General features: G+C 40.5%; 2 protein-coding genes across 8 annotated transcripts in view; one reads left to right on the forward strand and one right to left on the reverse strand.

The window, feature by feature from the left end:
* LOC139635171 (protein PHTF2-like) overlaps nucleotides 1-19,266 on the forward strand; it is a 42,001-nt gene extending 22,735 nt beyond the window's left edge. For 6 of the 7 annotated variants that reach the window (XM_071502226.1, XM_071502224.1, XM_071502222.1 and 3 more), the window contains 18 exons: nucleotides 2,133-2,189; nucleotides 6,908-6,977; nucleotides 7,621-7,779; nucleotides 8,945-9,110; nucleotides 10,988-11,149; nucleotides 12,543-12,771; nucleotides 12,930-13,076; nucleotides 13,181-13,337; nucleotides 13,475-13,545; nucleotides 13,901-14,029; nucleotides 14,168-14,253; nucleotides 14,348-14,540; nucleotides 14,656-14,787; nucleotides 15,069-15,155; nucleotides 15,695-15,850; nucleotides 15,940-16,035; nucleotides 16,166-16,291; nucleotides 16,523-19,266. In XM_071502226.1, the coding sequence (XP_071358327.1) occupies nucleotides 2,133-2,189; nucleotides 6,908-6,977; nucleotides 7,621-7,779; nucleotides 8,945-9,110; nucleotides 10,988-11,149; nucleotides 12,543-12,771; nucleotides 12,930-13,076; nucleotides 13,181-13,337; nucleotides 13,475-13,545; nucleotides 13,901-14,029; nucleotides 14,168-14,253; nucleotides 14,348-14,540; nucleotides 14,656-14,787; nucleotides 15,069-15,155; nucleotides 15,695-15,850; nucleotides 15,940-16,035; nucleotides 16,166-16,291; nucleotides 16,523-16,543 (2,244 nt within the window). In that variant the 3' untranslated portion in view covers nucleotides 16,544-19,266. The remainder of the gene's footprint in view (nucleotides 1-2,132; nucleotides 2,190-6,907; nucleotides 6,978-7,620; nucleotides 7,780-8,944; nucleotides 9,111-10,987; nucleotides 11,150-12,542; nucleotides 12,772-12,929; nucleotides 13,077-13,180; nucleotides 13,338-13,474; nucleotides 13,546-13,900; nucleotides 14,030-14,167; nucleotides 14,254-14,347; nucleotides 14,541-14,655; nucleotides 14,788-15,068; nucleotides 15,156-15,694; nucleotides 15,851-15,939; nucleotides 16,036-16,165; nucleotides 16,292-16,522) is intronic. The other variant, XM_071502228.1, reaches the window with a different exon arrangement.
* Nucleotides 19,267-20,183: 917 nt separating this feature from the next.
* Nucleotides 20,184-24,799, reverse strand: part of adipor2 (adiponectin receptor 2) — a 31,739-nt gene continuing 27,123 nt past the window's right edge. The window contains exons 6-10 of the mRNA XM_071502229.1: nucleotides 24,407-24,578; nucleotides 23,560-23,746; nucleotides 23,275-23,462; nucleotides 22,916-23,109; nucleotides 20,184-22,707 (exon numbers count right to left, since the gene is read on the reverse strand). Coding sequence (XP_071358330.1) covers nucleotides 22,579-22,707; nucleotides 22,916-23,109; nucleotides 23,275-23,462; nucleotides 23,560-23,746; nucleotides 24,407-24,578 — 870 coding nt within the window. The 3' untranslated portion in view covers nucleotides 20,184-22,578. The remainder of the gene's footprint in view (nucleotides 22,708-22,915; nucleotides 23,110-23,274; nucleotides 23,463-23,559; nucleotides 23,747-24,406; nucleotides 24,579-24,799) is intronic.

A 24,799-nucleotide genomic window follows, 5' to 3' on the forward strand; every position in this document is an offset into this window, starting at 1 on the left:
CCAGCATCTTTTTTCCTCCCTGGCTGTGAGCAGTCAGAGCTCAGTTTTATCTGCTAATTCTGACTGTGTTGATTAAAAAGGAGGAGAAACACCAACACAGAGAAATTAGTACAGTTTGACCTTGGATTGTGTTCGTTTTGTGCTTTTGAATGTGTGTTCCCAGGTCAGATGTCTGGACAGGGTACAAATATATCTTGTTCCCACGGTAACAGCACTGCTTATCATTGTTTGTTTTACTTTCTGTTCGTCTTACATCTTTGTTGTGCCGTTCACATACAGATACACTGCATATATGTGTATTTGTCATAGATCTCCATAAGCGTGTATTAACCACTCCACCAGCCTCATGTACACACTTACAGACACACACTGTGCAGGTCTTTAGATCCCAGTTCTCTCTGTGACAGTGACAGGTTGCATCGCATGAATTTCCCCACAGTCACCCCCCCCCCCCGTGAGTGCGTGTCACAATAATAAATACTGGCTTCAGGGTACGTTCATCTTGTCAGAGAGGATTCTTGTGAACTAACCTAACTACCAGTTGAACCTGACCTTTTGAACCAGTTTCACAGGTTCTTAACTCCAATTTATGGAAAGAAGAAGAGAAAAAAGAGAAAAAGAGACATGAGAGTACACAAGAAAGAAAAAGAGATGGTGAGAGAGGACACATACTGTAGGGGATGAGTTGTTTGTTGTATCGAAGTGAATAACCTCTTCAACCCCGCAGGCTCCTCCTGTGCAGCTCAAACTTGTTAAAAGCCACTTTTTTTAAATTTTAGTGGAAATCCCAACATTTTTCTAAGATGCCAAATATTGCCTTTATTAATAACATGTATATAGGAAAATAATGCTGAATGTTTTCTTGTAAACAAACAGAAATCGTTTACGATCAGTGTCAGTCACCAGAATGCATGTGTTTATATACTGAGCTCTTAACTAATGTGTTGGGAACATTTCCTTCCTCATAGAACATTTGCAAAGTCATTTTTTACAATTTATCACTGAAATAATCTGAAAGCAGGATGTGAACCGTGTCTGAGCACGTTCATCATATCAACAGAAACACAGCTCCATAGCACTAGGAAACCTTAAATTTACAGTAAACCCAGACTTATTTTGGATGATGTAGAAATGTGTGTATTGTCCTTGACGTTCTAGTGAGCTCTGGCAATTAGTTTTATCTACTGATTTGATTTGTTGTGTTCTAAAAGCAATACAAGTAATGAGATTAAATAGAAATAAAAAAACTCAATCTAAAAACTGAATTTTGGGGAAGTGTGTATGAAATGATACACATGAGAATACTTCCAGGTGGACTTCCATGAAGTCTTTACACACTCACAGTGTAAACATCATATACAGTATGTCGCTCCAATGAGGATGTGCACCAAGCTGATACAGAAAATATAATGTTGTCAAATGGCGTGGAATACAATGACCTTTATGACCTTGATGCTTGTGTAACACCCATTTCCTTTAAGTCAACATGTCTTTGGTGAACAGGCTTGTTGCGTCCACGTCAGTTTTCCATGCATGAATCTCTGAATCTCTGGCTCATTCTGTATTTTCCGACTATCAATCAGATTTATCCACATCGTGGCTCTTAAAAATGTTTTTGGAGATCTTGACGCCTCCAGTTGTGAGACAAAAGCTTTAAATCCTGCACTCCCACACAAACAAAACACTCTTCAAAATGAAGACCCTTCACACTCTTTAAAATCTGTTATGTCTTTAAATAATAATGCTGCAGCCAATAAAATGCGGAGGAGTTGATGGTTCACTGGGATTTCAAGGAAAGAAAACAGCAGAGTTCCATATATATTGTTATATTATACATTTCTTTTCAGTTGCTGTGATGGATCCTTCATTGGAAAAACATTGTTCTGTTCACTTAGGTCATTGCTCAGTGATATGAAATTTATTTAAGGGAACTTCAGCTTTGTTGTGTTGTGAAATTACTTGTTGTGGTTAGTGAGTCATTACTCCTCTTCCTATAAACACCCCAAAAAAAAACGTGTGCACAAAAGGGCACATGTGAAAAACTAAGACTTTTTCCCTGGCCTCTGTTTACCATAGCTCCTCTCTTTATATTTCATCGCTGATTCTTTCTTGGTTTGCTCTTCTTTTTCCAGATTGGCGCCTATGACCAACAGATTTGGGAGAAATCAGTGGAGCAGAGAGAAATAAAGGTTGGTTTGGTTCATTGTTTGTTTGCTCCAAATTTCTCATTGTTGGTGTGTGTCTTCTTTTATTTTATTTCCCTGTTTGTGTCTTCTTCCTCTGCTTATTCATTAAAGTCTCTTCTTTGTTTTACTTTGACTCCTCCATCTTCCTCTCTCTTTTTCCTTTTATTCTGTTTTCGTTGCCTCTCACCATGCCGCCAGTTCTTTTCCAGTGTTTTCTTTTTAACTCTCTCCTCTTTTGCCTTCCTGGCTGGGGTGTCACCTGCCCATCTCTCCTCTCTTCACCTCCATCTCCACCCCTTCTTCCTTCCTCATCCTCCTCTCTGCAGTTTATTTCTCTGGTGAGTATTCAGCAGGCAGGACGTCCCTCCTGTTTGTCCCACAGTGCACGTGTGCTCACCCACGCTGTAGATTACTAGACTGTGGTTGGGTGATTTCATCGCTCAGTTCAGTTGCTATGTCCAGTCCTGGCGTGTGTATTAACCCCACTCTGCGTTCACACTGTAGCTGTGTTTTCTAGAAGTTAGTTTTCAGCCAACATTACTTTGTGGACAAATGAGGCAGCCGGGCAGATGTGGACCTGTCTGTGGTGTGGACACAGCTGGATTAGCATGTGTCATGTGATCAGGGTGGCATCAGGCAGTGTGGACAAAAATGCAACATTGACTCTTAAAGTGACACAAACCTCAGATTCACAAGGATTCACAAAAAACCAAACATGTCGTAGCAGGGTCATAGCTGCATGTCGGTGCCCAGTCAGTGCCATGCTGCTCCTCCGGAAACAAGTCTCGACTCTTGACTCTTGACTCACTTCTCAACATGAATTAACATGTGCTCTCATGTCCTTCCTCTTGTAACACTCATTCAGTGGAAATGATCAGCCTCTTACGTTTTTTGTGATATGTGATGCAGGAAGTCACTTGCTGGCACAGCATCATCACTTTTTTGGTTCAATCTTGAGCGCAATGATATGTGACACTGTTTACTGACAACAGTTCATCCAAAAACCCCCAATAGGGAAACAGTAGGACCTGGAGACAATGGACTGAGGGATTTCTGTGGTGACAGGAAAAACAAGCGCCTCTTTGTGTCACTATGACATGAACTGGTCAGTTTTTGGAGGTTGTTGTCTCTCATTGCCACCAGAACCTGACGAGCTCTCCACCACTGTAGCATTGCTCCTCTACAACGGTGTTTGAATCAAGATGGACAGCAGCAGAGTCTTCCTACATTACCCACATTGCAGTTTGACCATTGACAGTTTGGTGGTGTTATGCTAGTAATGGCTGGTGTAGCCTTGAGCTTCTAGCTGCTGCAGAGATGAAGAGCAGGCTACATAGTGCGATGTGCATCCACAAATGGCTTTAGATAAAGTCTTTCACACATGTAGTTGTACTCGTCCTGTAAACCTTAAGTTCCTCGTTAAACCCTCAGTCTTCACTGGCCTTTACACGGGAGAGAAACACACCTCACTTCATCAGGGTGCTGGCTCTGTAACGTCCACATGGTTGATAGTAATAGGATATTGGATAGTCGACCTCTGTTGCACTGCTACATAATATCACTGTGGCCTCATATTAGAGGTTATTGGGACAGTATTTTTGTTCGTGTGTGCTTGTGTGTGCATGCCTCAAAGCAAATCCCTCATAGTCCAGATTAGTGGCAGTTAGAGCCTCTTCACCTTTGACCTTTTTAAGAGGACATCTTCATCCCTCCCTTCTCAATTTTTATGAGAACCCTGAGAACATACAAGGTTCCCACAGTGAGGTTGGACGACCTCATAAGGCTTCTTAAAATGTTTTCAGGGCAGGATTCTGTTTAGTTTTAAAGTAACTTATTTTAAATTAGTCATGATGACAGAAGATATAAAAAATATTTATATCCAAGTTCGTTGCTTTGGGTTCAAGAGGTTTCAACTTGATCTCACCTCTACTTCTACCTCCCTCTGTCCCTCCTACTTCACCTCTTGTCCTGTAAACAGAGAGGAGAGAGACACTCTCTTTAATGAGCTCAAAGTCCACACACACACACACACACACACACACACACACACATACACGCACACTCACTCTCTCACTCTCCTCACCCCTATAGAGTGTTAATTATACTGTTTATAGGCTTGTAAAAAAAAACTTAGATACCCATCGTTCCCATAAGTCAGGAGGATCGTCTTTCATCTTTTTTTAGCTTGCAGAAGAGGCAAGTTCTCTTATTACATTGAGCATTTTAGCATCTGTGCTTTGTTCAAGTGAAGACACAGCTGCACTTTTATGCCCATAGCATTCTCTGTCAATTCTTGATTTTAATTTCTGACAAACTATGTGCAATATTGCAAATAAGAGAAAGGTGCACCGACATATGAGCCCAGCAACAGATCAATAGGTTTATAAGCTTGTCCTTTGTTTTCCTTCCAATCAGTGACTTTGCAAAAACAAATGAGACAATATTATATGTGGATATAATAAAGAACCCAAATTGACAAAATTAGTATTTTTCCGGCTCCTACCTCTAACAGATGGAATGAAGAAGCGAGTTACCTTTTTTTTCTCTTTTGTTTTTTGTTTCGTTTTGTTTTTGAAAGTACAGCACATTTGAAATTAACCCCTCATAACAAAACACAGTTGTATGTGAGTTTATTATTACAAACTGAGACGAGATGGTGTAAAACTCTGCAGGAGAAAACCAGTCGCCGCCTGCTGGTGCAAACAGGAAACATCAGTTGGTTTTTGGTTCAAATTACAGTGTTAAATACATGTAAATATGTCCTAGTTCAGGTGTGTAGGAAACAGTTCAACTGTGGACAAAGCATAAATGAAAAGCAACATGACAAGCAGCCTTTTAGTAAAGAATGTAAAGAGCAAAAAAAATAGCCATTGTAAACACTTTTGTTGCACTACTCATTAAATGAATGAGTGGAATTCATACAATCAGTCTCTGAGCTGGCATCATAACTTGAGGAGAAACTAGTTTATATAGATAAGAAGCTATGAATAGCACAGAGATAAGAGAGCTTTGGCTGCACGAGACATTTACAAAGGACTTTACTGCTGCGGTAAATCTACTGCCAAGAGGAACCTATTGATCGGCTTCTTTTTAGCCCTGCACAGACACACACGCTCACACACACTCACTGTCCTTCTCTTCTCCTCTCCCACTCTCTTTCACTCACACACACACACACACTCAAACACACACAGAGTGTTAGCTCGTTGGTCTTGTTGTTTAAAGATAAGGGCTTCCATCAAGCCGCTGTATCGGACCATTGACTGATAACAGAAAACTTGATTGGCCTGTGTGTAAATATTAGCATGAGACAGTCAGATTGAAGTTGGTAGCTTTGTATGTTTTAACGGCAAACTGTTCAGCATGACTCGTATCCTAAAAATGTGCAGAATTTCAAAGCTTTGAAGGGACTCCTCTCTTTTACACTAACCATGAAAACCTGCTGAGCATTGCTTGAAATCTACGTGTTGATACCAAAATGATACTTTTTCCTATACTTATCTTATTTTGAAAAAACAATTAAAAACAAGACAAGATTAGGCTGGAAAATTTGCATAAATAAAGTTGTAGCGAAATTGCAAAATAAAGAAATATCCAATCAAAAATAGATAATGTGAATATAAATATATCAGACATTTGATAGCAGCTTTTGGTATTTCAATAAATGTATAGATATTTTATGTAAAAAAAAAAAACAAAACATCAAAGGTAGGATTTTAGCACGTAAATATGCAGAAATTAGCACATGCTCAGTGTTAAATAGTGGATAGCAGAATGGATCACAATACACTCAGAACCATAGGCAACAACACAGGAAATACTCCTGAATAACGGAGGGTGTCTGCACGTTGCATTAAAGCTCAGAAAACAGTACTTGATCCCAGCACATCCTCATCACACAAAGGGCCATAATGATGAAGGACCTCACTATTGATATGACCCGGCAGATACCTAATCAAAAATCAACATAATTGCAAAAAAAAAACAAACAACAAAAGTAATGTGTATAATTGGAGTGAGTGGAAACCATGTTAATTTGTCCTCACTGTCATATAAATGTGAACATCAGCCTTTATAGTAACTGGTAAAGTTTCAGTACAGTTTGTCATCGCAGCTGACGGAGCGCTCACTCACTCCCTCATTCTCTCTCAAACACACACAGTCAGATCAAGTGGATGAGTCACAGGAGGAAGTGACTGGCTGGCACAGGAAGTCAGCGTGCCACAAGGGAGCTATACCAGTAAACCTCACTGTGATGAATGAGAGCTTGAATGCACTCCTTTGAAATGACACAGCTGGTTTCCAGGACTGAAAGGTCTTCAGGGACTTTTTTCATTTTTCATCTGAATTCATCAACACCTGCAAAGCAGCAAAAGAAACACGATATTTCAACTGAATCGATGCATCAAAGTGAGGAAATATGTTCCCCAGACTTGGCTGAAAACGTGGAGATTAGTCTGGAGGGTGTGAGCAAATGTACATGCTGTTAAAGAGAGAACAGAGCCAGTAGCTGTGTGAGCCTGAACGCACGGCGTGCCTCAAACACTGAATGTGTGTGTTTACAATGGCATCAAGTGCACAAGAAACCACCCGCAGTGGAGTTCCTGTAGGTGCGTGTGTGTGAGTGCGTGTATGCATGCATGCATGCATGCATGCGTATTAGTCATTTCACTCTGTCTTAGTGAGGCATTGACTCTGTCTCTCTCTGTCTCCCCCTGCAGGGCCTGAGGAACAAGCCGAAGAAGACAGGACATGTCAAACCAGATCTCATAGACGTGGACTTGGTTAGAGGTGAGAAAACTGCATCTAAGTGTGTGTGTGTGTGTTTGTGGGTGTGCACCCTTTCCTTCTGTCAGGATAATTAGACACCAAACAGGCTTCCTGCTAAAGCTAAAATCATCAGACAGGCAACATTGTCCGCTCAACATAACGCACGCACACACACACACACACACACACACACACACACACACACACACACACACACACACACACACACACACGTGAAACTGAGATGCCAGCATCGCCGTGCCAAGCTCCTGTCACTGTTAATCCTCAGCTCTCTATCTGTACTCTCATCTTTTCGCATCTGTCTCATATTCATCACACTTTGAATTATTCATCAGATCAGTCAAATTAATCCTCATCGTTATTTCATTGCACAGGAAGACAGAGAAAATCAAGAAAGAACTGAGTAGATAAAGAGAAAGTTGTGGATGGATGGAAGCAGAGAAAGATCTATATAATATTTTTTTTTTTTTAAAAGATAGAAGGGGTGAAAGATGAGTCAGAGAAGGAAAAAGCAAAAGATTGACACGGCTCCATCGTGACTCCAGGATGTATTAAGTGATGAGTTTTCTGCTCACCAGAGTCATTGGCCTTAATTAGTTCTTCTCATTAAACTAAGTGTGTGTGTGTGTTACTTCTTCATTAGGTTCGGCGTTTGCCAAGGCCAAACCAGAGAGTCCGTGGACGTCACTGACCAGGAAAGGCATCGTCAGAGTGGTCTTCTTCCCATTCTTTTACCGCTGGTGGATCCAGGTCACCTCCAGAGCCATTTTCCTCTTACTGCTGGCTCTTTATTTGCTGCAAGGTAAGTGTGTGTATGTGTGTGTTTGTGTATGTGTGTTGGATGACTGCCAAAGTATGTTGTTTGTCTTGCAAATCCAGCCTACAGTTGCCTCTGTCATGGCGGTTGAGAGAGATGTCACTCCAAACAAACTGCAAGGAAATAGGTGATCATACCTCATTTTGCAAAATTATATTTAATTTTATATCTACAATTTCTAGTTTTGATTTTTTCAGTGGATGTTCAGGGCCTTCTACCAAAAACCATGTGCACGAGAGCACAACAGCTGCTTCTGTGCATCTGATCCACTGTTTTTTCTTAAAAACACTCACTCACTCCCACACACACACACAGTCCACAATGTCTTGCAAGCATGCAGCAGTCCCGAGCTGCGCCTAGTGCTGCACACTGTACAAACACTTTGACGACCAGTGAAGTGTTTTCCACCACCTACATCATGTCGACCTTTCCAGTACTGATGAAAACAGTCTTGTTATTTTTCATCTGTCTCAGACCCTCCACCCTTCCTGCTCACTTCCCTCACATGCCACACACACACACACACACACACACACACACACACACACACACACACACACACACACACCTTATCTTTGATGTAATACTACAGTAAAAGCAAAGTCAAATTTCAATACATGATTTTTTAGACAGCACAAATACAAATCTCACAGAAATGAAAACAGAGATACAGTCACCTTATTCATTTGTTTGCATGTTAGCAAGTGGTTAATTACACATCTAACAGACACAAAGCAACATGAGCATCCCATCAGAGTTGTGTTTTGGTCAGTTGATGAATTAATTTAACTTTTCATCTCCACACGCATTTGAGAAAAACATCTGGATCTTTAGAGCACAGATGTTTGACTTCCTTTGTCATTATACTTATTTGTACATCACATGGAGGTACTGTGAGGGGGTAATGCATGCACATGGACTCCAAATCACAAATGTATTTAAATGGACAACATTTTGATCCCAACTGAATGAAGCCTGGACAGGGATTAAAAAAACTCTCCATTTTTAGATCAGTGTTTTCAAGTCATTGGTTTTCATCAGCTCTTTGTGTGTTTATTCTCGGCGCAGGTTTAAGCAACAACCTCAATGATGTGACTTAATTTCTTTGTGTATAATGTTGTAACAAAGGACATTTCCCTCTGCCTCACAGTGGCAGCAGCAGTCCTGTATGTGACCATCCCTCAGCCTCATGGGATACCGGCCACCGAAGTGTTTGGAGCCATCTGGCTCATGTTGCTGCTGGGCACCGTCCACTGTCAGATCGTCTCCACCAGGACCCCGAAACCTGCCTCCAGCAGCGGGGGGAAGAGACGCAGGTAAGGGAGGGGGGAAGCAAAGAGGAAATAATACTTAGAGACAGAGGCAGGGTAGAAAATAAAGTAGAAATGATACAGAGCTGGAGAGAGGGAGGGAAGGGAAGGAGAGATCAAGCAAGGGACTGATGGACGTGAGGATATTAAGAAGATGGGAAGGAGAGGAGGAGGCACTGAAAATGAGGTGAGGTGAGGAAAGCAAAAAAAAAAAAAAAAAAAAAAGATGACAACATCGGTACAGGAGGGAGTGAGCAATAGATGAATCATGCAGGAGACGAGAGTGGAAACATAAAACTATCAGAGGACACTGCGCCAAGACAGTCTGGAAGGAGACACAGGAAGAGATAACATGAAGGAAAATGGAAATAACAAGCATGAGATAGACAGAGAGCAGAGGAGGAAAGTTGTGGAAATGAATGAATACATCTTTTGTTGCTGGGTTGCATTTGTTCTCGCTGTTTGCCTTCTGCCAGGTTCTCAGTCAGATTTCTACCCAAGGTCAAACTCCAAATGAGTTTATTATGGAGAGGTTCAAGACTGAAATGTATGACCCAGCACGGCTTTTTCACTACTACAAAGCTGATTTTTAAAGACGTGAAGCAGCATATTAGCCAAACTGTAAAATAATAGCTGTAAAATCCTGAGGAAACCTCTCCCTGATAAATGTAGAGTCAGTGGTTGAAGGCCAAAGGGATTACTGTGTGTGAAAACAGACAGCAGCTCGCTTTAATGGTGTGTTGTGTAGTGTGTAGATTTGCAGGCTGGTTTGAAGCTTCGGTGTGTGGCTGCTTTTTCTGGTTCAGAACAATGTAAAGACAATTTTCAGACTCTTGGGAAGAAAATTGGACCATGCCACAGTTTTGGAAAAGGTTTGGGGAAGTTTTGGAAATTGGGGGAGTTGGGGAATGGTGTTTGCTCCTTCTTTAACCTTAGTTCTCCTTCCCCTTTAAGGACATTTAATAAAAAGCTGATCCTCTGAATCCTCTTTCTCTTTTCCTCATCCAACTCTTATAGACATTTCATCTCATGGATCAATCAGTCTCTAGGGCAGGAAAACACTTTAAATCTGCTGCCAAATTTCTCTGGACACTTTCCATATTTCACTAGGTAATTTTTTATTTATTAAAGTAAAGTTTAAATTTAAGCAATATTTGTTTTCCTGAAGTCACAAACCAAATGTAGTTTTTACATTGGAAGTTTCAATTTTGTGAATAAAAACCAGGTATTATTGTAGTTTTTTTTTCTGTGAGAGCTGAAATACTTCCTGAACATCCTGTTTCACTCTGCCTTTAAGTTTGAAAACTAAAACATGAGTTCTGTCCCACACCTCTCCTCTGTGTCCTTTTGATTAATAACCAGGTCTATTAGGCACAATTCTGCCAAATCTAACTTTTATGTTAATATCCTGCAAAAGGAGACACTTAACACATTTTTTTTTTTTGCAGTTCTGTTATTCCACTGACCCATATAAAATCAATAAAATATGATGAAATAAGTTTCCCCCTAATCAAATCTTAAAAACCTGAAATGTGTCTGTATAATTTTGTCCCATGTTTACCAAATCAAGTTAAAAGCCCCTTTTATTTCATGTCTTTCATAGAAAGTTATTATATTTCACATCTATAACAAATTTTGGAGAATTTTCTGAAACTTTTGCAGAATAAGATTTTGGTGGAATTTGCCTGTAACTGTATCAGCCTCTGTGTCCAGCGGGCGTCAGGATTTCAAACTGTTAACCTTCTGTAAGAGTTAAACTTCTTCACTCAGTGCAGAGCTGATTAAAAATGCTGCCAGGCTCCCGGTGGACACAGTGCTGTAGTTCCTTAGTCTCTAGGTCCACTCTAAGTCTCTCTCCACCCTCTACTCTTTCCAAACTGAAGGAAGTTGAGGAAGGCATCTCAGATGGAGGTGCATAGGGAAGGCGACGGGTCTAGCACTACCGATAACACACAGGAGGGGGCGCCACACTCCCACTCAGCCAGCACCACATACAGCCTGGGTGCTCTCTTCCAAGATTTCTGGCATGATATCTGTAAAGCTGGGTGTGTATTTTCGTTTCCCGTCTTCCTACAAAGAGATGATGCACAGAGACAGGGCTGGGCTTCAGTTTCCAAAATGATCGAGAGGAGAAGTACCAGCAAATTCCAGATGACCTGTCCAACAAATCAGTGCATTGACACATAAATCTGTTAGATTCCAAATATAGACTTTAATCTTAACACATGCTTTTGTCTTTTAAAATGATTACACATTATCTGTGTCCAGTCACCAAATGAGGTCATCTTTAAATTAAGTTTGGAACTCAAATGAAAATGAAAAACTGAATCCCATCCCTGACTCAGACCTCAGAGTAACCTGAGCTTCTGTAGCTGCAACATCACTGTCCTCCTGCAGAAGGATGGAGAAAACGATTTCCTCATCAGCTGATTGAAAATGGAAAATTTGGTTTGTTGATACGCAAATGACAGTTGACAACTGGATGATTTGGATTTTTTTTTTTTTTTAACTTTGCTGTCTTATTGTTTCCTGCAGTAGCGAACCACCACAATGAAAGTAATATTTCCATCTTTTGAGTGAGGAGTTAAAGGATTTTGCAGCTAATTTTGATATAATATAATTAATATTTTCAAATGAAGCATGGGGCATGGTTGTTAAATGGAAAACCAACCAATCATTGGTTTCACATATTCATATTCAAACAAGTACAAGTGATGCCTCCGAGCTGCTGTGGGGATTTTTCCCTGCAGAATCCCGTACAAACATCTGTTGGCTCACCTCAGACCTCTGCCTCTGCCCATGCTTCTGCTTCGAGCGGCTCTCAGCAGACTGCAACAGTGTGGAACATTTCATGTCACTAAATAAGTCTTGATTTGGTCTCTTCATCCATTGATTATCTGTCACATTCACTTCAGTGCTTCGTTCAAGACGCTTCCTCCTCCATTGGTTCATTTTATTAATCCACTGATCATTTACCTTTTTAACTTTAGTCCTATAGCGAGGAGGATGTTCTAATTACATTTCATGAAAAAAGTCAAACTCCAATCAGGTTTTGCACGTTTACTCGTACAGATGATGTTCAGTGCTCAATGCTTTTATGCCTAATCCATTCATTTATTAACATATTCAGTGTTTTACTTGAACGGGTATTACAGCCACAGCTACTGTCCATCATGTTTTATACAGCACGTCTTCTCCAGTGTTGTCGTTCATTTTGTATGAATGTTCCACAGTGTTGTGTCCTGAGCATCCTGTTAGTGTGATTTATCTCACTGCATGTCTGCTACTCAACTTAGTCAATGGTGAACTCACGACTCAGCAACCTCTTTATCTAAACATCCGTCTCTTCGTCTGTATCTGTCTCTCTATACTTGTCTGTCTTTTTCTGTCGATTTGTCCTGCTCTCCCCATCTCGCTCCTCCTCCATGTCCCCTAAAGATCCAAGAAGTCCAAGCTTTCCATCGACAAATCCACAGAGACTGACAACGGCTATGTGTCGCTGGACGGCCGAGTGACCAATCGCAGCAGCGAGGAGGGGCTTCAGCTCCACGAGCAGCGATGTGATTCGTTAAACAGGGCCGACGAGGTGTGCTGGAACTCGCACGTCCAGCCCGCACACACTCACACAGCCCGCAGCACAGGACTGATGCTGGCCAGTGGCAATAAGGTGATCCATCAACTTTTCAGGATTTGTTTTTGATTTACCGTTGAGCACTTTATCGATCACCAAAGCAGGTGTTGATTTGCTGCGGATACATGAAATGCTTCAGCAGGTCTGTCGCTCCAGGATCTGGCTGATGGATGTGTGTGTTTTGTGTCTTGAAGGAGCCGGCCTCAGATGAGGCGTCCAGCGAGGAGGACCCTGAAGCCTCCTACAGCGCCCTCCGCAGGGGAGTCGAGAGAATGAACAGTGACTGTACGCTCCGAAACCGCAAGAATGCACACCACTACAAGAAACACTACACTGTGGAGGTAAACACACACAGGAGCAGCATGTTAGCTTTTCAAGGCAGTTTATTTAACTTGTCCGGAAGGAAAACGCAACAATCCTCCGCCTGTGTCCCATCTTCTGTCAGGACGTCCCCAAGTCCGGCACCAGCTGCAGCTCCAGATGTTCCAGTCTGAGGACTCAGGACTCAGAGAGCACTCGACACGAGTCAGAGACAGAGGACCTGATGTGGGAAGACTTCCTGCACTGTGCCGAGTGCAGATCCTCATGCACCTCAGAGACAGGTCAGAGGAAGAGATCAGCACAGAACAGAGTAAACAGCTAAAACATGATCCGTGACTGGTTTGTTTAAATACCTTTTGCAGTTGTTACAGAGGGATATCTGTGGGTGTCTAATACTCTGACTCCTTTTCTTTTACAGAGGGGGAAGGAGGAGGAACACCTGTTTGTCCTCCTGCTAAAAAGGAATACAGAGACGACCCCTTCCATCAGGTCTGTAAACTTATTTACACAACACTTGTAGCTTGCAGGGAGTGAGTTAGTGAACCTCTCAGGTCAAGTGAAGTTTTTTAATTGTGTCAACATTGCGAATATTTATAGGAATCTAGATGTGTTGTTTTAGAAGTCTGGGTTACATCTGACCAGGATTTCAAAGAGGAATTTAAATGCTGTTGAAATAATTTCAGTAACCTAGGAATCTCAGACGTCCTCTGCTCTGCAACTTACCAAGACATTTGATTGTTTACTGGGTTACTTCACTGCCCCATCTGATCTGAATAGTAATAACGAGCAGGTCAGTATTAATATAGGTATTGGTGTGTGTGTGTGTGTGTGTGTGTTTCTGCAGGGTCATGTTCCCTGGCTTCACAGCTCCAACCCCGGCCTGGAGAGAGTGAGCGCCATAGTGTGGGAGGGGAATGAGTGTAAGAAGGCCGATATGTCCGTCCTGGAGATCAGTGGCATGATCATGAACAGAGTGAGCGACAAGTTCTGTGATCCTAAAAGAATATTCTACAGTTTTCATGTTTTAACCTACATGTCTGTCAAAAAAAAAAAAAAAAAAAAAAGATGTTACCCACAGTGCTGTCTTCTGGTTCTCTGCCTCCCTGCACAGGTGAATCTCTACACTCCTGGTATTGGTTACCAGGTCTTTGGGAACCTGGTTTCAGTGACACTTGGACTCACACCTTTTGTGTACAGGTACAGCTGACACAACTTCACAAATGAAGTTAGTTTATCCCCTTTCAGAGGAACGTGTGTGTTACTCACCTCAGTCTCCGTCCCTCTCCTGCAGGCTGGCTCAGTACCGCGACTTGGATCAGCTGACCACGCTCTCAGCCAACGAGCTGCTGTCTGTGGCACTGGGGGGCGGGTCTGGGTCAGATGCACTGGTCATCACCATGGTAACACTGAGCTTCGTGGTGCGTGTTTGCCTTATATGGCTCTTCTTCTTCCTGCTCAGCGTAGCGGAGAGGACCTACAAACAGGTGAGTGTAGCTACAAGAAGGTGAACTTAGATGACCACTGTTCTTAAGCATGAAGCTGAGTCGAGACTGAGTCAACAGTCTTTACTTAGTCTTTATGTTCATATCTGTGTTTCAGAGGCTACTGTTTGCCAAACTGTTTGGTCACCTGACTTCAGCCCGCAGAGCCAGGAAGTCTGAAGTGCCCCATTTTAGACTAAAGAAAGTTCAGAACATCAAGATGTGGCTGTCGCTACGCTCCTACCTCAAGGTAACACACAGTTCGGTCATTTTTAAAAATGCACTGTACTTGCCAGTGGTTTTAGTCCAGTTTCTAAATGTTCATTATTAATGTCAATTAACTGAGCATAACAAGCTGAGTGAATTTAATGTTTAACTGGAAGATTAGTGTCAATGTTAAATGCTTTTTTATTATTTTGATTTTTTTAAACGAATGCATCTGTTAATTTGGGAGCTGGACACATTCACGGCTGTAACGAATAAATGTTGAGACACAAACTGAGTGAAATTCTGTTCTTGTGCATTTTTCAGAGACGGGGTCCTCAGCGCTCAGTGGACGTGATCGTGTCGTCGGCCTTCCTGCTCACTTTGTCCGTCGTCTTCATCTGCTGCGCCCAGGTGTGAAATCACTCAAATATTCTAGTGTAGAAGATCTATGAGTACGTCCACCTTTAACCGGTCAGCTAAGGAGTGTCTGGTTAACTGTCAGTGAGCTGTGATCAAATCACATTTTGATGTGACGACAAACAGGAGGAACCACCAGGTTAGGAGTTTAACAGACTAATGAATAGTTATGGATGCAACTGTGATTCTTCCTGACCACTGGAGGCAGCACCTGGATTTCCATCTCAAATATAAATCCAGCTGTAGTGTGGATGTAGTCTAGATTTAGGTGTTTCTACTGTAGTTGTCATTGACATAAGTTTTTTTCCATTCCATATTTCTGTTCCTCAGTTTTGAGTGGATTCATAAATCAAAGCAGCTACATGTAGGATTTTCATGTAATTATATGATCAGTCCCAGTTAAAACTGGTGCAGTCTATGTTGGATATTCTCCGTTCATCAGAAAGCCTTCACTCTGAGGACCACATAAAAAACACCTCTCAAAAGAAACATTTTTTAGAGACTGAATAACGTGCTGACCTCGCTCCCTTCAGTTGCTCCACGTCCACGAAACGTTCCTGGAGTGTCACTACAACTGGGAGCTGGTGATCTGGTGCTCCAGCCTGTCTCTGTTCCTGCTCCGCTTCGTCACTCTGGGCTCCGAGACCAGCAAGAAGTACAGCAACACCTCCATACTGCTCACCGAACAGGTGCGAACACACAGAAGACACACAGCAGATCACTACACAGCAGGCGTGTGTGGAAACACTCACACCGGTCCGTTTGTGTGTTTTGACAGATCAACCTGTATCTGAAGATGGAGAAGAAGCCAAACAAGAAAGAGGAGCTGACACTGGTCAACAATGTGTTAAAACTGGCCACCAAACTACTCAAGGTGCAGCCTGTCAGCATCCTTCACTGTCCATGTGACAAAGCAGCTTTCAAGATGTAGATCCAATGACTGCACATACTTTTTACTGCGTTTAACACTTCCTACCTCTCTCTCCCCCTCCCTCTCTCTGCAGGAGCTGGATACTCCGTTCAGGTTGTATGGTTTGACCATGAACCCTCTGCTCTACAACATCACGCAGGTGGTCATCCTGTCTGCAGTGTCCGGAGTCATCTCTGACCTGTTAGGATTTAACCTGAAGGTGAGCGTGGATGACAGAGGTTTGCTTTTATTTCACTGTTCTTCGTGGCGTCATTGGTTTGAAAGGCAAATTCCACCCGTTTTTACGTTGTGGTATTTAAACTAGTGTTGGAAATAGAAGGATCATTTCACCCTGAAACTTCACACCTGGATTATAACTGCAGACCACAGAGAAAACTTTAATATTTGTCATTGAAAATCTAACGGAAGGTTTGTCTCTTTCCTTTCACAGCTGTGGAAGATCAAATCGTGACAGTGAACAGAGGAACGGTGTCAACTTGTCAGTCTCCACATATCGGAGTGCTTTGACCTTCAACGTTCTCACTTTGTGCAATTCACAAACTATTTATTTACCCACTCAGTGTTTTTACTTAGGGTTTATTTGAATTCTAGTTTGTTTCCATTTTTGTGTTTTACAACACACAACGTTATTTCACCTGTCTACAAAAAGTGTTATTATTATAAGCAACTATTATTATTATTATTATTGTTGTTGTTGTTGTTGTTGTTGTTGTTGTTGTTTAGGTTCTAAGCTATATTTGCAACAGTTTTCACTTCAGCTCATTTGCAAATTTTTGCAAAGTATTGAGCTGCTGACAGGGCAAACATCTTTTTATTGTAATTTTTGTGTTTTATTTGCTTAAACTGAAAGTTATTATTTATGTAGAGTGAGTTTCAAAACAAAACTTCAAACTCTGTTACGACTTTAAAACCCGTTTTTAAAAATACACAAGTTAGTCCAGTGGTTTTCTTCTGACAAAGAAATTTGAAATTTTAATTTCTAGTTTCTGAAGTTTTAATGTGCGTTAAAAATTCTTAGGTGGTGCAGTAACTGCTTTAAACACACATTGTGATCAAACTGTAGTTACAGCGACTCTTAGTTAACCTGGACCTGGCTGGTTTGGTGAAGAAAATTTAAGATACCGGTATGTTTGGTATAATTCCTGGTATTTGACAAAAGAAGAATGTAATGGTTGTTTGTTTTGCGAGATCTCAGCTCCTTAAAATTAATTTGCAGCTACTCTCTATTACCTATTCAAACCAGCTCACAGACATAAATGCTTAAAACAGTTACATTTATATATCTGTTCAACAGTAAAACTTTTATTTTGCTGACTTACCTGACAGAATTGTTCTTGGTTTTTGAGGTGAACTGCCAGTCGACATCAGCACTGCAAAGAAACAATCATCCGCTTCATGGAAATAACACAACAGGTGACATTTACCGAAACCTGTGGAGTTTAGACAAATGACAGAAACACATCATCTCAGTGTGGATCCTGCAAAAACCTTTTAAAAGAAAAATCAATACATAGTACAGACGAGGACTTGTGTAAAACCACAAGCACAGTCTCACTGCAGCTGGTATGAATTTAAATGACCCGTTTTTATTTATTTTTTTAAAACAGTGTTTTAATATCCAGTGGTTTTAACAGTATTTCCAGCGACACATGAAGGTGATAGCTTTTCCTCACAGAGCTGATTTAGTCCAGGATATTTTCATACTGTGGAAATGAATCTGAGATCTGGTTGTAATTCCTTCAAACAGCTCGTTAGTAGAGGTCGATGGTGTTAACCTCAAGGTTTTTTGAACTTTTGTTCAGACTTACAGGCGTAAATACTGCATGGAAAGCTAATTCCTAACTTCAGTTGAATTAATGGTTTTAATCCAAGACAAATATCAGCTGTTTTTGTCTCAGATTTTACATCAGAATCAAACTTTGTTCTGAGTCATGTGGTTTTCTTGGTTCTGATTTTCTTGACATCCTCTGCTGAACTGTCCCATTCTTGGATGAGACACAATACTGTACCGTATAACAACATGGTAAACGGTATAAAAAAAAAAAAAAAAAAAAAAGACATTGGCCATGTTACTCCCTAGTGCTCTTCAATGACAAAAGTTCAACAATGTTCAGGATTTTTTTTGGGGTGTCTTTGCAGGGGCAGTTTGTGTGAAAACCTTTTAATGTAATTTTCTGGTCGAGGCCTCATCCTGCATATCATCCAGCATGAAGAGGTTTCGCTCCCGTCCCAAGCACTGGTTCAGTCTGCTCGATGGGTGCAGTTGGAACATTTTGGGACAATCTGACTGGTGTTTTTACATCAGTCAGTGTTCAATGGATTTTATAGAAAATTTTGATCTGAAACTCCCAGAGCTACTAAGACGGCAGATTCATGTGCATGGCAAAGTTATTCTCAGCCTGTCACAGGTTTCTAAAAACCGCAGTTAAAACATGTCTGAACTTAATTCAAGATATGCACTTTACAAACAGATTCAAATGGGAGAAAAGAAGTTACACCTTGTTTCAATGTTAAGAGATTTTCTTTCGTACCTCACCTACTTGACATTGTGTGTTTCGCAGCTCAAGCGAACGCCAGCTTTGAACTTAACGTTCACGTCACTCTCTGAAGTAAAACCTACATGGTACGTGAAGTTATCGTGCCCACAGAAAATCTCTGAAATGTGTTTAAAATGCTGACACAAGTCGTTGCCTCAGTTAATTAGTTAGCAATTTGCTAACTGAGACTAACATCGTTCATAAAAATGCTAGCATCATCATCTTCAGTGTGATTGAGGAGGAAGACCAAAGTGCTTATTGTTTGTTTTTTGTTTGTCTCTGCTGGAAAAAAGAATGTATTTGCAGCATTATGCTTTAAAATCTATTTGTTTCCCTTTGGAAATACTTTAAGTTGTATTTTTGTTTTATTTTTGGCATTGTGCTTTTTGTTCTTTCATTATTCATTTGTAAAGGTTGTGTGTTCTTCACGCTTGTCAGAAAGGAGAGACGTTTGTTTTTAAGGAACAAAGAAGTTTGAATTGTATGTATGAAAATGAATCTAGATAAAAAAAAAAAGGACTCTATGTTGTGATTCTGTTTTCAAAGAGTCTGAATATTTAGATTTAGATTTTTTTTGTGAACTGGTCTGTCCATAAGGTCTACATTTTTATAAGAAAAATTAAAAAATGGATGTTGACTCTGTTGGTTTTTTTTTTTTATAGTGAGCAAACTCTCACTATAAAGAAAGGTGACAAATCAAAGGAAAAACATAAATGAAAATACAGAAAAAAAAAATTATATATATATATATATATATATACAACAAATGTGAGCCTGAGCAGAGTGAGAGGTGTCCAGCAGGATTTGTGTATTGAACTTAACCCTCAAGTTTTTACCTTTTTCAGATGAGAAAATAACTAATATTTCACACATGTGGCCAGTTTATATAAATAATGCATCATCAAAAAGCTGGGGCTGCAAGTAAACTTTTTTTTGTTGATGTTGAAGCCTATAATTTTTTTCTTATGCCACTGATAAATGTATACAATGCAAATGAAAAATGTTCTAAAACTGCAGGTAAGTTATTAGACCAATTATTTATAATGATATAAAACAGAAACGGGACAGATTCTCATAAATGCCATATATTATTGTAGACACTATTTTATATAGCTAATAAACAAATATTAAAATAAATAGTTAACAGAATTGTTTATAATTAATTTTCTCTCTTTTGCCCAATTAATCAACATGTTTTCGACTTTAATCAATGCAATGCTTTTGCCCAACACATTCTTGAGACCAATTTAGCTACAAATTTCACAATACTGTACCTTTAATTATATATTTTACATAGGCCTGTATTAATCATATGCATAAAAAGGCAACCAAGAAGACTGAGCTGCCTAGTTGTAAAAATGGAGGAAAAAAGTAATTTAAAAAAAGGAAATTTATCTCAGCACATACTGTTAAAGTTCTTTGTTGTTGTAGTTGATGCTTATACATGAATATAAATAAATACTTTATTATATCAAAAGTAATGTACAAGGAATCGGCTCATTTCATGTCATGATTTAGTGCTGTGCACATATTAACCACTAACAGGACAAAATGACAGATCAAAAAACCTTTTTATTAGAACAATACAGCAGATATAAAGGTCTATTGCAATCAAACACTCCCATCAGAACGGATCGTGTGCTTCAACAGACAATATGCGCTCCCCAAGAGAAATAAATTAATATAAACCAGATAAAATGAAAACAGAAAATGAGAAAAAGAAAAGAAAAACAAGATGAAAAACAGCTTTTTTTTCTTCTTCTTCTTCAAAGCAAAGTGTGATGCAAAGAACAGATGCAGATCATTCAAATAATAATTGAACTTGCTGTTCAAATAACTTGCAAACCTAAATTCCAAACAATCACAAAAGAACAGTTAATGATAAGCTCAGATTATAAGTGTTTCCATTGTGCCTGTGCAAGATTTTGGTATTGTCAGAATATACAAGGTCATCTTGCATTAACTTGAGAGTAAAGTCTCAATATCTGAGGCTGTTTCTGTGCAGTAGTTATTATAACTTTTCAGATTGTTTCAGGAAACATCATGTTTTTCTGTTAGTTTTTTTTGTTTGTTTTTAGTGTGAGAGAGTCTTGGTTCTCTGGGCCTCTCTGCCCTGACCACACCTGATGATCTCTGGCTGAGCAATACAAACGGATGAAGACAAAAAAACCAAAAAAAAAACCAAAAAAGAAATCAAAGAGAAAAGAAAAAAAGAGAAATTAAAGCTTGCAATAATAATAATAATAATAATAATAATAATAATACCAAAAACAGCAGTGGATAAATTAAAATACAATCCAGTCAGAAAGAAAAACATGTTTTGAGACAGTTTTTCTGTGTGGAGGTGAATCTTATCAAGTGTCACAGAGGAGGAGGACTACGTTGAACTGCATCTGTACTGTATTAATACTGCACATTTACAGTACCAAAATGACATAAATGACTCTGGAGCCTTGTTTATAAAAATGTCTTAAAGTTATCCTCGGTGGGTTTTAAGGAGTCATCTAAGGGCATGTCGTAAAAAAGAATAAACTTATTGGTGGCATAGAAATTAGTTTTATCATTAGATATATAAACAATTTACAGTATGTAAATGAAAATGGCTACATATCAATAAGACTTTTATATTTCATAGTTTTGACTTTATATTTGGTTTCAAGCACACGTGAGAACGTTTTATTCATGAGGCCCCAGGTCTGATTTCAGATCATTGCTGTGACTGTGATGCTTGAAAAACACAAGGCCGCAGGTTCAACACGAGAGTGAAAAAAAAAAAAAACAAACAAAAAAAAAAAAAAACTGAGTAGAGGACAGTCGATCTGTCGTCTCATTGTTTACATTTCCAGGTTTTTAGGTCAGAAAAGTGACCCTGAGTTTTCACTTCCCACCTGCACTGGAGACAAAATACAAGCAAGTCTTCAAATCGCTGCTTGTTTGATAAGATTCAGGTGTTGTGCCTTATATTCACCTAAACGTCTCATCCTTGCATATAAAGACTTAATGAAATTGTTTGAAGCGCTTCCCTCCAATCACAGAATCGATTATTCGCTCCACTGCACCTCACGGCCAGAACAAGTGTAGATATAACACCTCTTCTCCTCACCTTTAACTGATTTATCCTCTAACGTATTTATTTATTCTTGCCATTATAACACTTTTTTTGTTCTTTTTTCATATATATTTCATACAAATCTATAACCCAAAATTTAGAAATCTTATTTACATGGAAAAGGGTTCTTTTTTTTTAACTTTTAAAAGTGACTATTAATCCCCCGCCCACCCCAGCATCTCCCCTGCAACCCTAACAATCATGGAAGAAATCCAAAGACATTTTCCACTCGATTATTTTTCTTTTTCTCACGTGAATGCTCTTAAATGTGACAGCATTCTGCAAAAAAACACCCCAAAATGTTTTTTTTTTTTTTTTTTTTTTTTTGAAAGACATAATTATGCTTCCTCTTCAAATCAAACCATTAAATGTCAGAACTCAACACAGAAGAAAATGTAGAATTACTGAACGGAGGATCTGATTGGCTCGCCCCCTCCGAAACAAACAGAGATACTTCCTGGAAAGAGCCAAAAGTCTTTGTAAAACACACACGCCTTGGAAGTGGTTTTATAGTCAAAGCAACAGAGCCAGAGGAGGTGGGGATGGAGAGATGGACAGACAGACAGAAAGAGAACAAAAACCATCCTCCATCAGTTTTAATAGCGCCCCCTGGGAGGCCATCCTGCGTATTACGCACACAAGCACACACCGGACGAGACACTTCGGCCTTCAGTTTGGGGAGAGAGCGCGTGTGTGCAGGTCTTAGGTTTTATGTGTGTGTTTGAGGAGCGTGTGGTGTGTATATGTGTGTGTCTGTAATTCTGTGCATATTAGAACCAGCACCTCCCCCGTAAAATGTGTGTGAGTGACTGAGTGAGTCGGTGTGTGTGTGTGTGTGTGTTAAAGAGTGCCGTCCTCAGCGCAGCCCGCTCCCGCTGTGTAACGAAACTCTTGCAGGTTTGAGACGCCGTGGAAATGAACAAAAGCCCCGGCGACGACCAAGATGTGGAACAACTGGTGGGAGTGGAACTGCGGACGAGAAAGAAAGGCAGACAGAGAGAAAAAGAGGAAGTTAAATGTGTGTCAGAGAAAAACAGAGACACAAAGAGAGAAAAAATGAGAGGAAGAAAGCGCTCCTGCTTAGGGATTGCTTTCAAAGCATAATAAGGAGACAACTGGGAAATAATGGCTTCTAATTCGTCCAGTTAGTGCATGTGTGTGTGTCTGAAACACTCACCCAGATGTCACACTTGCCAGGGAAGAACCTCTCAGGGATGCGAGCTGCGTACAGACAGGCTCCGGTGATGTAGAGCGTCGCCATCAGCAGCAGCCAACCCATCTGACCGATGGTGGTCGCTTTGATCAGACCCTCGCTGATGACAAAGTGCAGGGTGGGAACTACGCCGCTCAGACCCAAGCCCACGAACACTCCTACACAGAGACAGCGTGAATAATACATGAGAATGCTGATTAGAGCGGCGAGGGATCAGAAAACCAAAACAAGGTGCATCACACGCAGTCATTGGATCCATGGATAATATAAAACATTAATCAAAGAACGTTTACAGAACAAAACACTTCACTGTCTTTCTCTACCTGCTCTGACTCCTCTGTACTGCGGTGTGGCGAAGAAGTCGCACTGGGAGACGGTGATGGCGGCAAGCCCCAGTATACACACCACTATCAGGTAGATGAAACAAGGCTGAGGGGAGCAGTAGAAGGAGTAGTACAACCAGGGGACAAATGAGCCCATGATTAGGAAGGCGATCCCACTGTAGTCCAGCCTAGAACAAATAAAAAATAAAATAAATGACACCGTGAATCTCCTACTCAAGTCTCATGAGGAATGAGATCTGTGAGTTTACGGCGTGTGCATCGTACTTGGAGAAGACTCTGGAGACGCCCTCAGAGTGGCAGTAGACTGTGTGGAAGAGCCAGGAGAAGGAGAGGCAGAGGATGGCTCCTAGGAAAAACATCCCGATCACCACCTTCTCCTGGACCGGAGCCACGAACGACATGTTGGGCCTGAACATGTACATGAGCCCCAGACAGAGGAAAAACAAACAGCCTGGAGAGAGAGACAGAGAGAGAGAAATTCTATCAACCAATATAAACAACCAGTACGAAAACAACCCACACTAGACATCCTGTTTTATCAAATCAAACAGACAAAAAAACTACAACATTTAGGTGCAGTATCTCTTTTGCACCACTGGGTGGAAGCAGAGGAACTAAATATTCACACAAAGTTGTTTTCAAGACAGGAGACAACAAACAAGAGTTAACTTGGCTTAGAGAAAATGTAAAAACAAGACGAGCATTTTCACCAGAACTTTTGTTTTTTACATAAACCACCTCAGCTCAGCTTTCACAACAGTGTTTATAGCAGCTAACAGGCCTGCCAGTGTAATATTGTACACACAGCGTTGTTACCTAATGAGACCTGGTTAAAAACATGAAGATTAGCTAAAGGATAAAACAAGAGTGAGTGAAGTAACACACTACAGGACCAGACACAGAGAAACAAAAAACAAAAGTGCTGTTGTTGTAACTGTAAATGTCTCCTGACAGTCATGTGGTGTACGTGTGTACGTTTGTGCTCTGGTGCGTCTATTGTTTCAGGTTGTATAATCATATTTCTGTGAAGTGAGGTCAAAGTTGTCTCGTTGTTTCTTGAAGAACCAGGATGTGTTTGGATAAGCGCTACAGATGTGTGTGTATGTGCTACCTAGCAGGTGTGTCCAGATGTTTCCCGTCTCCGTGTGGATTCTGAAGATGCTCTTGAAGCAGGCGCGAAACGAAGGCATGGGCGGCCGGTGGCCGTGAAGCAGGAAGTCGTTGTCCTTCAGCCAATCGGGGAGCACGTCGTGGGGTATGACGCGCCACCTGCCTTCCCACACCTGATTGGTTAATAAAGGACAGAGACAGAAACATTCGATCAGGTTTGGAACAGGAGCCCAAAGGCTGATGTGATTAGAAAATGTCAATGAAAGAAAAGACTCAGAATTGAATCTTAATGTCCTTCATCAGAAACATCTGGTTGTTTATTAAATGTCCTTGAAACTGAGTGTTTGTGTATAAGAATAGAGTAAAAATGTGATCACGTGTGTGTAGTGTAGGT

Source organism: Trachinotus anak, unplaced genomic scaffold (genome assembly GCF_046630095.1).
Source record: "Trachinotus anak isolate AG129_WGS33_773 ecotype Australia unplaced genomic scaffold, CSIRO_AGI_Tana_v1 ptg000018l, whole genome shotgun sequence".
Taxonomy (NCBI): domain Eukaryota; kingdom Metazoa; phylum Chordata; class Actinopteri; order Carangiformes; family Carangidae; genus Trachinotus; species Trachinotus anak.